This window comes from Coregonus clupeaformis, chromosome 34 (genome assembly GCF_020615455.1).
Source record: "Coregonus clupeaformis isolate EN_2021a chromosome 34, ASM2061545v1, whole genome shotgun sequence".
Classification (NCBI taxonomy): Eukaryota; Metazoa; Chordata; class Actinopteri; order Salmoniformes; family Salmonidae; genus Coregonus; species Coregonus clupeaformis.
The window spans coordinates 8,886,519-8,903,535 of NC_059225.1; the positions used below are offsets into that span (position 1 = coordinate 8,886,519).

A 17,017-nucleotide genomic window follows, 5' to 3' on the forward strand; every position below is an offset into this window, starting at 1 on the left:
GACTAAAAACCTGGTTAGCCCCTGAGCACTGAGCACTGAGCACTGAGCACTGAGCACTGAGCACTGAGCACTGAGCACTGAGCACTGAGCACTGAGCACTGAGCACTGAGCAGGGGAAGTAGCCTTACCTTATGTAAGCAAACAGTGAAAGAGGAAAATGTCTGTCCGGGAGTTAGCCCTGTCAATCCCTCTCTGTCTGTCTCACTCACTCACTCACTCACTCACTCACTCACTCACTCACTCACTCACTCACTCACTCACTCACTCACTCACTCACTCACTCACTCACTCACTCACTCACTCACTCACTCACTCACTCACTCACTCACTCACTCACTCACTCACTCACTCACTCACTCACTCACTCACTCACTCACTCACTCACTCACTCACTCACTCACTCACTATACCTGCACACAGACGTAGTGAGCAAGGGAAGCTCACAGATCATTAACATAAGTTAAACGCTCACACACACACACACACACACACACACACACACACACACACACACACACACCATACCTGCACAGAAATACAATTAGCGAGTGTAGTTCACAATGCCTGCACCTGTAACCCACCTGAAACCCATTAGACACACACACACACACACTTCCCTGGGGCTCCTGTGTGAGGCAGGGCTGCTACCTCCCTGCATTCCTGAAAGAGTTTGTCTCACGCTGTCAGAGTTGTGGCCTCTCTCTCTATCTCCCTCTCTAGCCATCTCTCTCTCTCTCTCTCTCTCTCTCTCTCTCTCTCTCTCTCGCCCTCTCTCTCTTTCGCTCTCTGCCTCTCTCTCTCTTGCTCTCTCTCTTGCCCTCTCTCTCTTTCGCTCTCTCTCACTCTCTCTCTCTCGCTTTCACTCTCTGTCTCTCGCTCGCTCTCTCGCTCTCTCGTCCTCTTTCGCTCTCTGTCTCTCTCGCCCTCTCTCTCTCTCTCTCTCTCTCTCTCCCTCTCTAGCCCCCTCTCTCTCTCTCGCCCTCTCTCTCTTTCGCTCTCTGTCTCTCTCTCTCTTGCTCTCTCTCTTGCCCTCTCTCTCTCTCTCTCTCTCTCTCTCTCTCTCGGTCTCTGTCTCTCTCTCGCTCGCTCTCTCGCTCTCTCTCTCTCTCGCCCTCTCTCTCCCTCGCTCTCTCTCTCGCTTTCACTCTCTGTCTCTCTCTCGCCCTCTCTCTCTCTCGGTCTCTGTCTCTCGCTCGCTCGCTCGCTCTCTCGCTCTCTCTCTCTCTCGCTCTCTCGCCCTCTTTCGCTCTCTGTCTCTCTCGCCCTCTCTCTCTCTTTCCCTCTGTCTCTCTCTCGCCCTCTCTCTCTCTCTCGCCCTCTCTCTTTTGCTCTCTGTCTCTCTCTCGCCCGCACTCTCTCTCTCTCTCTCCCTCTCTCTCTCTTTCTCTCTCATTAATCAACATCACACAGTAACTCCCTGCAGGCCTCTGTGGCAAAGCTCGACTGAACACATACCTCTCCACGCCACAACACTCTTACATAAATAATACTAGCACAAAGAACCGGCAATGACATGCTTGTGTTTGTTCACCTCAACCAGTGACAGAGGCTTAAGCTTCTCACTCATTTTGGGGTTATTCTGTCAACATGTGGTATGTCACCGATTTGCTATCTGCATTGTTGGGATTGAACAGTGAGTGATGCCTTTACTATCATATTGCAGCTAATGTTATAATACGGTAATGTCTATTCTAGTGTCATGCCTGAGGCCACGCCCCACAGTTCTGTCTGTCAAGTTGGCTGAAGGACATCAACATACTGTAGGCCTAACAGATCGCAAGAAAAGTCACTTTCCCTCTTTTGAGAGGCCAAATACCTCTGTGATACCTGGCTATGGAAGATATGCTGTCGTGATTTTGAACTTTTGCTGAGGTGAACTATCCTTTTTAAGTGTAGAATACTTGTGTGTATTGAGTCCAGTGTGCTGGGACTGGGGTAGTGACGGAGTGGTGCTGTTGATTGTGTGGCCTGGCCTGGTAGTGAATCAGACCAGGAGGAATGTTGAAGACACCATCTCACTTAGAATAACATCACAGCTGGACACTGGGCCTGTTGTAAACCTCATCAACTGGCCTACAAGGCAGCGACACAACCGGTAGACTCTACACAGGTATTTTGTTTCAGCTATCGTTGCTCATTCTGGGTTTTAATAAACGGGGAAGCAGGGCACTTCCGCATGAAATCAATGCTAGATATAAAACAAGTATATTATCGCGGCCATAAGCATTGGAAATGTTGATGTTGGTCCATCCCATTGTTTTCAAAGCACCCCAAAGAGTTTGAGTCATTTGAAACCTGCCTTCCTTGACTTTATAGACTACTAACAGTATGTATTATGGTGATATTTGAAACAATGTGAACAGGCTAGATACAGTACTGTACTACAAATCACTGTCTCTCTGGCCTTCTCTGTGTGAACTGTTACTGAGTGAGATCCCGCTGTCTCTTTCAATGCTGTGTATTGATTGATAAGGCAGGGGTTAGTCTTGTTGGTATTGAGTGTAACTGTAACCGTAGCTAGCTCCAGATGGAGGGCTAGGCTCAGCCGGCTGCCCCCAGGGTCGAGGCTCTCTTTTGGGGAGGGTGACAGAGAGGCTTCTGTGAGTCACCGGCCTATACCAGGAGGACTGCTGTCACACCGGGAAATCCCAGGCATGGTGCGGCCCACTGATGGCAGACACACACACACACACACAGAGACACACAGACACACACAGAGACACACAGACACACACAGACACACACAGAGACATGAGTCGGACATGAGTCGTTCCGCCTGCGAACTTCAAAACCAGTGTCTGCCCTCATCCAAGGGGGAACTTCCTTTTGGTCTAAGGCGCCGGATGCTCCCGTGGGGGACCTGGGTTGATATCCCGCGTGTTACACACACACACACACGGAACAGACTCAGAGGGACATGTTATTGTGTAGGAGAGGGAGTGTTTGGAAGTGTTTAGATCTGAGAATGTAGCCTATACAGACCTTTTGGATAAATAGAAGGGAAGTGAGTTGCATTAATTTTGTAAGAAAAAATATTTGTAAAAGTGTATTTTTATTATTGTGCTATCCTGTAGACTGTAAAATCCAAGTGTAAGACATTATCCACTTTTAATGAGTTTAGCGTCCGGCCCGGCTCAATAGAACACTAACATGCAGCCGGGCCGGTGCGTAGCAAGGAACAGCCGGCCACCTGCCACTGACAACCGACCGAGACATCACCCGCCCCCCTGCGCTTCTCGCTCTCTCCTCACATTCAACGAAAGACCGACAACACAGTTGTCTGCGGCCATGGAGGGAGCAGCTAAGTCCCCGGCGAAGACAGGAAATGTTTGTTCCCTTGGACTGTCGGCGTGCATCAGTGAAAACTGCTTAGGACTCGTGTGCTATTAAATGTATAATCTGTGACATGTTCGTTGTTGTCACGGGGAAAGGTCTGATGGATACCTTTATTTGTAAAAAATGTATTGAACTTGATGCAGCTAAAGAAAGGATTATTACTCTTCATGAAGAAATATAGACACGTGGATTTTGTGTTATAGATATGTGGTAGTAGAGGCCTGAGGGGACACACTTATATCTTGTGAAATCTGTTATGAATGTATTGTAATGTTTTTAAAATGTATATCTGCCTTAATTTTGCTGGACCCCTGGAAGACTAGCTGCTGCCTTGACGGCAGCTAATGGGGATCCATAATAAATACAAATACAAATACAGGGAACCAACCACCAGCTTGTAATTTCAGTTGTCATGTCATGTGCTCCCGAGTGGCGCAGTGGTCTAAGGCACTGCATCGCAGTGCTAGCTGTGCCACTAGAGATCCTGGTTCTGTCGTAGCCGGCCGTGACCGGGAGATCCATGGGGCGGCGCACAATTGGCCCAGCGTCGTCCAGGGTAGGGGAGGGAATGGCCGGCAGGGATGTAGCTCAGTTGGTAGAGCGTGGTGTTTGCAACGTCAGGGTTGTGGGTTTGATTCCAGTATGAAAAAAAATTAATAAATAATGTATGAACTCACTGTAAGTCGCTCTGGATAAGAGCGTCTGCTAAATGACTAAACTGTAAAATGTAATGTGTGAACAGCATGGAGAAAAAGGCCTGTGTCAGCTGTCTACAGATCATTAGAAACAGGCCTGTGTCAGCTGTCTGAAGATCATTAGAAACAGGCCTGTCAGCTGTCTACAGAACAGTAGAAACAGGCCTGTGTCAGCTGTCTGCAGATCAGTAGAAACAGGCCTGTGTCAGCTGTCTGCAGATCATTAGAAACAGGCCTGTGTCAGCTGTCTGCAGATCATTAGAAACAGGCCTGTCAGCTGTCTACAGAACAGTAGAAACAGGCCTGTGTCAGCTGTCTGCAAATCAGTAGAAACAGGCCTGTCAGCTGTCTGCATATCAGTAGAAACTGTGTCAGCTGTTTGCAGATCATTAGAAACAGGCCTGTGTCAGCTGTCTACAGAACAGTAGAAACAGGCCTGTGTCAGCTGTCTGAAGATCATTAGAAACAGGCCTGTCAGCTGTCTACAGAACAGTAGAAACAGGCCTGTGTCAGCTGTCTGCAGATCAGTAGAAACAGGCCTGTGTCAGCTGTCTGCAGATCATTAGAAACAGGCCTGTGTCAGCTGTCTGCAGATCATTAGAAACAGGCCTGTCAGCTGTCTACAGAACAGTAGAAACAGGCCTGTGTCAGCTGTCTGCAAATCAGTAGAAACAGGCCTGTCAGCTGTCTGCATATCAGTAGAAACTGTGTCAGCTGTTTGCAGATCATTAGAAACAGGCCTGTGTCAGCTGTCTACAGAACAGTAGAAACAGGCCTGTGTCAGCTGTCTGAAGATCATTAGAAACAGGCCTGTCAGCTGTCTACAGAACAGTAGAAACAGGCCTGTGTCAGCTGTCTGCAGATCAGTAGAAACAGGCCTGTGTCAGCTGTCTGCAGATCATTAGAAACAGGCCTGTGTCAGCTGTCTGCAGATCATTAGAAACAGGCCTGTCAGCTGTCTACAGAACAGTAGAAACAGGCCTGTGTCAGCTGTCTGCAAATCAGTAGAAACAGGCCTGTCAGCTGTCTGCATATCAGTAGAAACTGTGTCAGCTGTTTGCAGATCATTAGAAACAGGCCTGTGTCAGCTGTCTACAGAACAGTAGAAACAGGCCTGTGTCAGCTGTCTACAGATCATTAGAAACAGGCCTGTGTCAGCTGTCTGAAGATCATTAGAAACAGGCCTGTCAGCTGTCTACAGAACAGTAGAAACAGGCCTGTGTCAGCTGTCTGCAGATCAGTAGAAACAGGCCTGTGTCAGCTGTCTACAGATCATTAGAAACAGGCCTGTGTCAGCTGTCTACAGATCATTAGAAACAGGCCTGTCAGCTGTCTACAGAACAGTAGAAACAGGCCTGTGTCAGCTGTCTGCAAATCAGTAGAAACAGGCCTGTCAGCTGTCTGCATATCAGTAGAAACTGTGTCAGCTGTTTGCAGATCATTAGAAACAGGCCTGTGTCAGCTGTCTACAGAACAGTAGAAACAGGCCTGTGTCAGCTGTCTACAGATCATTAGAAACAGGCCTGTGTCAGCTGTCTGAAGATCATTAGAAACAGGCCTGTCAGCTGTCTACAGAACAGTAGAAACAGAACACAAGTGGTGGTGCAGAAAAAGGGATGTGTCGCGCTATACAGGGCCTCACACACACACACACACGGTTGGCTTGGGCAGAGACCAGTCCAGTGAAAGTGGAAAGTGGATGAGGGCTGTTTTCAAACATTCAAAGACCGCTGGGTGCCAGCCAGAGTGTGAGTCACTGCACACAAACACTCATACAGTCAGTCTCACACACACATACACACACACACACACACACACACACACAGAGAGATACGGTACAGTTAGTTAGAGTAACAAGGACAGATGCAGAATGCCTGAAAAACCAGAAAGTGTCATCACCTCTCCTAGAATGTGACATGATGACATCCGAGGTCCAAAATTCCTCATAGCTGTTTTCTATCCCCCAGTAGAGAACATGATGTCTTGTCTGGGGGTTTTGTGATTTATTGAAAGATTTTCACCAAGTAATTTAAGGTTCTATTAAAAATTATATTTAAGTTTTTCCCCAGTTGGCGGTTTGGAACTGATCAGTGGGTCGTGGCTCATTCCTTCAGGGTCATGACTTAGGCTAAGACTTGGGTCCTGACTGGAAACATTGACTTTGTTCTTTTTTAGGATACAAGGAACTCATAAGACAACTCATAATGCTTTTGGAACTACTTTTTATAAAACCAGTTGGCATAGTACCAGTCCTAGCCCCAGATGTCTTACATGAACAGGAAAGGGTGTGGTCCACCTGAGAGACGTCACAGTACGAGAGCCTCATTTCCTCCCACACAGCCACGCCCCAGGAAGTGTCTGTCTTGGAAGCCAATGACTTCATTGGACAGACTGGACTGAGCCAGAGAGTCCTACAGACTGCCCATGTGACCTCAACCCAAATGACAGGTCTACCATGGGAAATAAACGGTATCAAGCTGCATGACAGTTGTTTTGGAGCCACAAGGGCTGCGGACATTGCAATTTAGGACATCCCAGTAAATGTGCCACTTTTCCCCTAAGGAAATGGACGTTGTTGCAGCCGGACAAACATTGACCAATGACTACAGTTGTCTGGGTCCCTCCACTTCCTCATTTTGGTCCAAGGGTGTCTGTGTCCAGAAGCGCTGCCAGTAGCTACAGTGTTTGGGAGAATTGGAGTTGAGTTTGAAGTGATTCTGGAGAGGACAGGCAAGGAGAGGACAGCAGCAATAATCTGATTCAATATAAACTCAGCAAAAAAAGAAACGTAATCTCACTGTCAACTGTGTTTATTTTCAGCAAACTTAACGTGTAAATATTTTTATGAACATAACAAGATTCAACAACTGAGACAAACTGAACAAGTTCCACAGATATGTGACTAACATAAATGGAATAATGTGTCCCTGAACAAAGGGGGGGTCAAAATCAAAAGTAACAGTCAGTATCTGGTGTGGCCACCAGCTGCATTAAGTACTACAGTGCATCTCCTCCTCATGGACTGCACCAGATTTGCCAGTTCTTGCTGTGAGATGTTACCCCACTCTTCCACCAAGGCACCTGCAAGTTCCCAGACATTTCTGGGGGGAATGGCCCTAGCCCTCACCCTCCGATCCAACAGGTCCCAGACGTGCTCAATGGGATTGAGAGCCGGGCTCTTCGCTGGCCATGGCAGAACACTGACATTCCTGTCTTGCAGGAAATCACGCACAGAACGAGCAGTATAGCTGGTGGCATTGTCATGCTGGAGGGTCATGTCAGGATGAGCCTGCAGGAAAGGCCTCTTTAGTTTTCCTAAGTTTTCACAACTGTGACCTTAATTGCCTACCGTCTGTAAGCTGTTAGTGTCTTAACGACCGTTCCACAGGTGCATGTTCATTAATTGTTTATGGTTCATTGAACAAGCATGGGAAACAGTGTTTAAACCCTTTACAATTAAGATCTGTGAATTTATTTGGATTTTTACTAATTATCTTTGAAAGACAGGGTCCTGAAAAAGGGACGTTTCTTTTTTTGCTGAGTTTAGTAGCACAACCTTCACGTTCAATGTGTACTTGTGGGTGACCCTTGTGGGTCTTGTGGGTGACCCTTGCATCCCTTGTAGGTCTTGTGGGTGACCCTTGCATCCCTTGTAGGTCTTGTGGGTGACCCTTGTAGGTCTTATAGGTCTTGTGGGTGACCCTTGCATCCCTTGTAGGTCTTGTGGGTGACCCTTGTAGGTCTTGTAGGTCTTGTGGGTGACCCTTGCATCCCTTGTAGGTCTTGTGGGTGACCCTTGTAGGTCTTGTAGGTCTTGTGGGTGACCCTTGCATCCCTTGTAGGTCTTGGCCCTCAGTGTTTCCCCTATATGCATTTAGCAGTGGCGCACCACCACTGCTAAATCGTGGCCGCCACTGCAACATTTTTTTTTTTTATCGACAATTATTTTTCGGGGTGGTAAAACGTTTTCAGTGTAAACTGAAATGACTAAAACCAGATATAAAATATCTACAAAAGATAACGGAGTTATATATATTTTTATATTAACTAATAATCACCAAAATAAAAACTAGACAGTCAGGGAGAATCTAAAATTCCAAAAATGTGGGGCCCCCATTGATTTTGTTACAATGTTTGAGTCACTCAGATAGCATAAGATCAAGGCATAAGCCATGGCAAAATGTGTAGAATTGTAGGAAATTAGGTTTAAAACTGCAAATATTCTTTCAGCCACATGGCAAAATGTGTAGAATTGTAGGAAATTAGGTTTAAAACTGCAAATATTCTTTCAGCCACATGGCAAAATGTGTATAATTGTAGGAAATTAGCTTTAAAACTGCAAATGTTCTTTCAGCCACATGGCAAAAATGTGTAGAATTGCAGGAAATTAGCTTTAAAACAGCAAAACTGTCTCTGCGACCAAGAGGAGGGCCTCTAAAAACACTGGCCCTGGCATTGCGCTGTGCCCAGGGTGACTGTGCAGTAAGCTGATAGGAAAACCCACACTAAATAGTGCACATGCAGTATCTACCATGTCTGCCGGGTCAACACGTAGGAGTGCCACTTAAAGAATCCATAAGGCGCTACCAAGTCCATAGATTATGATGGGCATTACGTCAGATTTGGCACGTTGTCTGCTATTGTGGCCATTTTGAAATGCCCTTAAACATTTATTTTATCTTTTATTTCACTTTAGAAGATTTAGCTGTGAAACCCACAGGCTGGTTATTTCGTCCTTAAATTCCATTTAGCCTTTAGCATGGATGAATGTCAGCTTTGTTGATCTTGGTTTAATATGACTCACCTATGTGAGCTGTCGGCTACTCTGTTTACACACACTAGTGATCTGTTGCAGCAGATGAACCTCATGTCAGCCAGAGAACAGACACAACATGGTGTCCGAGTGGCCACACCAAATTGGTAATGTTAATTGTTAAGAATCTGAGCCAAAAAACTACAGCAACACCATTTGGGTTCTTTTCTTTGAGAGCAACTCCACTAATTCAATTCAAGGTCAGTTTAAATGCCATGATTGTGGAAGAAGCCAAGCTAGCCAGCTGAAGTGAATTTGTCCACCAGCTGGAGTTAAATTTGGTCTCATCATTGGAGTTAAATTTGGTCTCATCATTGGAGTTAAATTTGGTTTCATCATTGGCGTTAAATTTGGTCTCATCATTGGAGTTAAATTTGGTCTCATCATTGGAGTTAAATTTGGTCTCATCATTGCCGTTAAATTTGGTCTCATCATTGGAGTTAAATTTGGTCTCATCATTGGAGTTAAATTTGGTCTCATCATTGGAGTTAAATTTGGTCTCATCATTGGCGTTAAATTTGGTCTCATCATTGGCGTTAAATTTGGTCTCATCATTGGAGTTAAATTTGGTCTCATCATTGGATACTTCCATTGAAGCAACGTTGGTTGGTGTGTGTGGCATGGCTTAGTCTCCCATCACAGACGTGACATGAGGCTGGTTTACTAGTGAAACTGGGGCACCGTTTTAACCACACTGGCTTTCTGGTGGTAGCCAAGGCCTGAGAGAGGTACACCGTCTCCATTGGAGACTGTGTGTATGCTACTGCAGTTTACAGGAACCTCCCATAGACTGTTTGAGTCTTACACTCTGTATTGTGAATGTTCACGTTTCAGTTGATTTGTTTTTGCTCCAGAGGGAAATCTAGTTTGCACTTCATACGATACTAAACATTTACAGCAGTGGAGGCTGGTGGGAGGAGCTATAGGAGGAGGGGCTCATTGTAATGTCTGGAATGGAATCAATGGAACGGTATCAGACATATGAAACCACATTCTTGACTCCGTTCCATTAATTCCATTCCAGACATTATAATGAGCCCGTCCTCCTATAGCTCCTTCCGCCAGCCTCCTCTGATTTACAGACACTGTAAAACCAGTTCTGCCTCTCTATACAATAGCATTTTGCCATTGACTCAACAGTATAACATTGACTGGGCTATCAAATGAGAAGTACCTGAAAAGCAGTGGAGGCTGCTGAGGGTAGGACGGCTCATAATAATTGCTGGAACGGAGCGAATTAAATTGCATCAAACACATGGAAACCATGGAAACCATGTGTTTGTTGTATTTGATACCATTCCACTCATTCCGTTCCAACCATTACCACGAGACCGTCCTCCCCAATTAAGGTGCCACCAACCTCCTGTGGTGAAAAGGCTTTAAGGTAGGCATTGTTTCCCTGGTTCCTCAAAGTGCCCATATAGTCACCTACCAGACTGACCAGCAGATGGCGCTCATGGCGTGTTATGGTGTTATACACTGAGTTTACAAACATTAAGAACACCTGCTCTTTCCATGACATAGACTGACCAGGCGAATCCAGGTGGAAGTTATGATCCTTTATTGATGTCACTTGTTAAATCCACTTCAATCAGTGTAGATGAAGGGGAGGAGACAGGTTAAAGAATGATTTTTAGCCTTGAGACAATTGTGTATGTGTGCCATTCAGAGGGTGAATGGACAAGACAAAAGATTGAAGTGCCTTTGAACGGGGTATGGTAGTAGGTGCCAAGCGCACCGGTTTGAGTGTGTCAAGAACTGCAACGCTGATGGGGTTTTTCACGCTCAACAGTTTCCCATGTGTATCAAGAATGGTCCACCACCCAAAGGACATCCAGCCAACTTGACACAACTGTGGGAAGCATTGGAGTCAACATTGGCCAGCATCCCTGTGGAACGCTTTCGACACCTTGTAGTCCATGCCCCGACGAACTGAGGTTGTTCTGAGGGCAAAAGCACACTCAGTATATATACACAGCTCTGTGAAAAGAGAAAGAGAGAGCGAGAGAGACAGAGGGAGGACTCCACCATACAGACTGTAGCCCTGTAGAACACTGGCTGGTCACTTAAGAAATGATTTGTTTACGTACGTACGTCCACGATGTGAAAGTACAGAGGGAAAGATGCAGAGAGGAGGCAAAGATTTCAAAGAGAGGGAGGAAGAGGGATAGAGAAGTGCACTCCAGGTTAGCTGTCCTCACTGCACTGGATGTGTGAGTTCTGCCTGGCAGGGAGGGAGGGAGGGAGGGAGGCAGGCAGGAGGGAGGGAGAGAGGGAGAGAGAGAGAGGTTCTTCTGGAACGTGTGCCACTCTGCTCTTCTCAGCACTAACCCCAATCCCTTTCTCTGATACACCATTGGCACATGTTATCCTAATCTCCTTGATTGAGGAAACCAGGGGAAGGAGGGGACAGTGTAAAAAGGGAAGAATGGGGGAGAGATTAGAGGAGAAGAAAGAAGGGGAAAAAGAGGGAATGGGAAGGCTTGTTGGGAAATGAAAACAGAGAGAGAGAGGGACAGAGGACGGAGGGAACACTGAGCAGAATTATAACCTGTCATTAGCCCTCCAACGTCGGTGAAAGATGACACCATATAACTCAGCAGATTCTCGCAGCGTTCGTTGGTCAGATGACCCTAGAGCCGTGTCCTATCTCGTTGGCCTGATCATCAGCCAGCCTTTCGTCTGTCTGTCTGTCTGTCTGTCTGTCTGTCTGTCTGTCTGTCTGTCTGTCTGTCTGTCGCTCACCCTAGCGCTACAGCACCATGTAACATAGCACAGGGTGTGCTGTTTTCTCGTTGGGAACATCCGTGGATGTCCCAGATTATTGTCAATGTGGGCCTAGCAGAGAGGCTGACCCCTTGTGGCCCAGAAAGACATTACATTACAGACGTTAGAGACAGCTGGAACCTCTGGAGGCCTGCCTGCTGGCTCTGTGTGGGATGCTGGTTGGGAGATTTCATGAATGATGCATCTGCTAAATATACAATTTGAGTTGTTGGGACAGTTAAAATGTAACATACACTAATGTTTATAGGTCTACATCGTGAACTATTATATTATATAAAGTACCAGTCAAAACTTTGGAAACACCTACTCGTTCATTTTTTACATTTTAGTCATTTAGCAGACGCTCTTATCCAGAGCGACTAACAGTTAGTGAGTGCATACATTTTCATTCAATGGTTTTTCTTAATTTTTACTATTTTCTACATTGTAGAATAATAGTGAAGGCATCAAATCTGTGAAATAACACATATGGAAACATGTAGTAACCAAAAAATTGTTAAACAAATGAAAATATATTTTATATTTGAGATTCTTCAAAGTAGCCACCCTTTGCACACTCTTGGCATTCTCTCAACCAGCTTCGCCTGGAATGCTTTTCCAACAGTCTTGAAGGAGTTCCCACATATGCTGAGCACTTGTTGGAAACCAGATGGGATGGCGTATCGCTGCAGAATGCTGTGGTAGCTATGCTGGTTAAGTGTGCCTTGAATTCAAAATAAATCACAGACAGTGTTACCAGCAAAGCACCCCACACACCATCACACCTCATCCTCCATGCTTCACGGTGGGAACTACACATGCGGAGATCATCCGTTCATCTACTCTGCATCTCAGAAAGACACAGCGGTTGGAACCAAAAATGTCAAATTTGGACTCATCAGACCAAAGGACAGATTTCCACCGGTGTAATGTCCATTGCTCATGTTTCTTGGCCCAAGCAAGTCTCGTCTTCTTATTGGTGTCCTTTAGTAGTGGTTTCTTTGTAGCAATTTGACCATGGCCTGAATCACGCTGTCTCCTCTGAACAGTTGATGTTGAGATGTGTCTGTTACTTGAACTCTGTGAAGCATTTATTTGGGCTGTAATTTCTGAGGATGGTAACTCTAATGAACTTATCCTCTGCAGCAGAGGTAACTCTGGGTCTTCCTTTCCTGTGGCGGTCCTCATGAGAGCCAGTTTCATCATAGCGCTTGATGGTTTTTGCGACTGCACTTGAAGAAACTTTCAAAGTTCTTGAAATGTTCCGTATTGACTGACCTTCATGTCTTAAAGTAATGATGGACTGTCGTTTCTCTTTGCTTATTTGAGCTGTTCTTGCCATAATATGGACTTGGTATTTTACCAAATAGGGCTCTCTTCTGTATACCCCCACCCCTACCTTGTCACAACACAACTGATTGGCTCAAAATCTTAAAAAATCTTAAATATATTTTCATTTGTTTAACACTTTTTGGGATACTACATGATTCCATATGTGTTATTTCACAGTTTTGATGTCTTCACTATGATTCTACAATGTAGAAAATAGTACAAATAAAGAAAAACCCTTGAATGAGCAGGTGTGTCCAAACTTTTGAATGGTACTGTATATTTTTTGCATGTAACTCAAATGTTTCATCCATCCAAAACTGTCCTTCCTGCATCCATTTAAATTCCGTATCTAACCTTACACCCCTGCTTGTCCCTGTTTCTACTCCCCCCAGCTCCCTCCAGAACCAGAACCATGGCAGAGCTGGACCTGAGTCTGAGTGATGCTCTGACGGACAGCGTGCTCCAGGCGGGCCCAGAGGGCCTGGTGGAGAGAGACTTTGTGGCCCAGCTGGAGTCTGAGGCCTTTGACGACCAGGTGGGCGAGACGGTAGGCAAGACAGACTACATCCCCCTGCTGGACAACGACGGGACCAGGGCAGGTGAGCTGGCCGGAGGGGAAGGGTTTGGGGGGACGAAGGGACGAGGGGAGGGAGCACGAGAGAGGTCACTAATACAATGATGGGACAAGTGAAGGGGATTGGTTTGGTTGGTTGATTGATTGATTGGTTGATTGATGACAATGGGCAATATGAATGAGCATCTGCCATCCTAGCCAAGTACTATAGAAGCTAATTAGCCTACAGTGAATAACTTTGAACTTATGCTCCTACGGGCTTCCAAGTGCATATCCTTCCTAACCAGGGGACAGTCTTTAGTGAAGGAGGGGTGACTGAGGTCGTGGTGTGGTGAGGTGTAAGACTCACGCTCTCCTCTCAGGATAATGTTCCACTACAGGATAATGCTCTCCTCTTGGGATAATGCTCTACTCTCAGGATAATGCTCTACTCTCAGGATAATGCTCCACTCTCAGGATAATGCTCTACTCTCAGGATAATGCTCCCCTCTCAAAATAATGCTCACCTCTCAGGATAATGCTCTCCTCTCAGGATAATGCTCTCCTCTCAGGGTCATGTCTTTATTGTTCCCATAATCTCCTCAACAACTTCCTTCCTTCTTTTCTTCCTTCCTGGGAGAGGAGAAAAAGAAAAATCTTCTTTCACATTACCCCCCACCACAGACTAACCTAGGTGACTGTCCTGTACCATTACCCCCCACCACACACTAACCTAGGTGACTGTCCTGTACCATTACCCCCCACCACACACTAACCTAGGTGACTGTCCTGTACCATTACCACACACTAACCTAGGTGACTGTCCTGTACCATTACACCACACACTAACCTATGTGACTGTCCTGTACCATTACCACACACTAACCTAGGTGACTGTCCTGTACCATTACCACACACTAACCTAGGTGACTGTCCTGTACCATTACCCCCCACCACACACTAACCTAGGTGACTGTCCTGTACCATTACCCCACACCACACACTAACCTAGGTGACTGTCCTGTACCATTACCACACACTAACCTAGGTGACTGTCCTGTACCATTACCCCACACCACACACTAACCTAGATGACTGTCCTGTACCATTACCCCACACCACACACTAACCTAGGTGACTGTCCTGTACCATTACCACACACTAACCTAGGTGACTGTCCTGTACCATTACCCCACACCACACACTAACCTAGGTGACTGTCCTGTACCATTACCCCACACCACACACTAACCTAGGTGACTGTCCTGTACCATTACCCCACACCACACACTAACCTAGGTGACTGTCCTGTACCATTACCACACACTAACCTAGGTGACTGTCCTGTACCATTACCCCACACCACGCACTAACCTAGGTGACTGTCCTGTACCATTACCCCACACTAACCTAGGTGACTGTCCTGTACCATTACCCCCCACCACACACTAACCTATGTGACTGTCCTGTACCATTACCCCACACCACACACTAACCTAGGTGACTGTCCTGTACCATTACCCCACACCACACATTAACCTAGGTGACTGTCCTGTACCATTACCCCCACACCACACACTAACCTAGGTGACTGCCCTGTACCATTACCAAACACTAACCTAGGTGACTGTCCTGTACCATTACCCCACACCACACACTAATCTAGATGACTGTCCTGTACCATTACCCCACACTAACCTAGGTGACTGTCCTGTACCATTACCCCACACTAACCTAGGTGACTGTCCTGTACCATTACCCCACACCACACACTAACCTAGGTGACTGTCCTGTACCATTATCCCACACCACACACTAACCTAGGTGACTGTCCTGTACCATTACCCCACACCACACACTAACCTAGGTGACTGTCCTGTACAATTACCACACACTAACATAGGTGACTGTCCTGTACCATTACCCCACACCACACACTAACCTAGGTGACTGTCCTGTACCATTACCCCACACTAACCTAGGTGACTGTCCTGTACCATTACCCCACACTAACCTAGGTGACTGTCCTGTACCATTACCCCCCACCACACACTAACCTAGGTGACTGTCCTGTACCATTACCCCCCACCACACACTAACCTAGGTGACTGTCCTGTACCATTACCCCCCACCACACACTAACCTAGGTGACTGTCCTGTACCATTACCCCCCACCACACACTAACCTAGGTGACTGTCCTGTACCATTACCCCACACCACACACTAACCTAGGTGACTGTCCTGTACCATTACCACACACTAACCTAGGTGACTGTCCTGTACCATTACCCCCCACCACACACTAACCTATGTGACTGGCCTGTACCATTACCCCCCACCACAGAATAACTTAGGTGACTGTCCTGTACCATTACCCCACACCACACACTAACCTAGGTGACTGTCCTGTACCATTACCCCACACCACACACTAACCTAGGTGACTGTCCTGTACCATTACCACACACTAACCTAGATGACTGTCCTGTACCATTACCCCACACCACACACTAACCTAGGTGACTGCCCTGTACCATTACGCCACATCACACACTGACCTAGGTGACTGTCCTGTACCATTACCACACACTAACCTAGGTGACTGTCCTGTACCATTACCCCACACCACACACTAACCTAGGTGACTGTCCTGTACCATTACCCCACACCACACACTAACCTAGGTGACTGTCCTGTACCATTACCACACACTAACCTATGTGACTGCCCTGTACCATTACCCCACACCACACACTAACCTAGGTGACTGTCCTGTACCATTACCCCCCACCACAGAATAACCTAGGTGACTGTCCTGTACCATTACCCCACACCACACACTAACCTAGGTGACTGTCCTGTACCATTACCACACACTAACCTAGGTGACTGTCCTGTACCATTACCCCACACCACACACTAACCTAGGTGACTGTCCTGTACCATTACCCCACACCACACACTAACCTAGGTGACTGTCCTGTACCATTACCCCACACCACACACTAACCTAGGTGACTGTCCTGTACCATTACCACACACTAACCTAGGTGACTGTCCTGTACCATTACCCCACACCACGCACTAACCTAGGTGACTGTCCTGTACCATTACCCCACACTAACCTAGGTGACTGTCCTGTACCATTACCCCCCACCACACACTAACCTATGTGACTGTCCTGTACCATTACCCCACACCACACACTAACCTAGGTGACTGTCCTGTACCATTACCCCACACCACACATTAACCTAGGTGACTGTCCTGTACCATTACCCCACACCACACACTAACCTAGGTGACTGCCCTGTACCATTACCAAACACTAACCTAGGTGACTGTCCTGTACCATTACCCCACACCACACACTAATCTAGATGACTGTCCTGTACCATTACCCCACACTAACCTAGGTGACTGTCCTGTACCATTACCCCACACTAACCTAGGTGACTGTCCTGTACCATTACCCCACACCACACACTAACCTAGGTGACTGTCCTGTACCATTATCCCAC

At 46.6% G+C, this 17,017-nt stretch overlaps 1 protein-coding gene across 1 annotated transcript in view; it reads left to right on the plus strand.

Moving 5' to 3' along the window:
• Nucleotides 1-17,017, plus strand: part of LOC121549440 (microtubule-associated protein 4) — a 140,884-nt gene that overhangs the window by 12,354 nt on the left and 111,513 nt on the right. Inside the window, exon 2 of the mRNA XM_041861248.2 lies at nucleotides 13,335-13,541. Within this exon, the coding sequence (XP_041717182.2) occupies nucleotides 13,355-13,541 (187 nt within the window). The 5' untranslated portion in view covers nucleotides 13,335-13,354. The remainder of the gene's footprint in view (nucleotides 1-13,334; nucleotides 13,542-17,017) is intronic.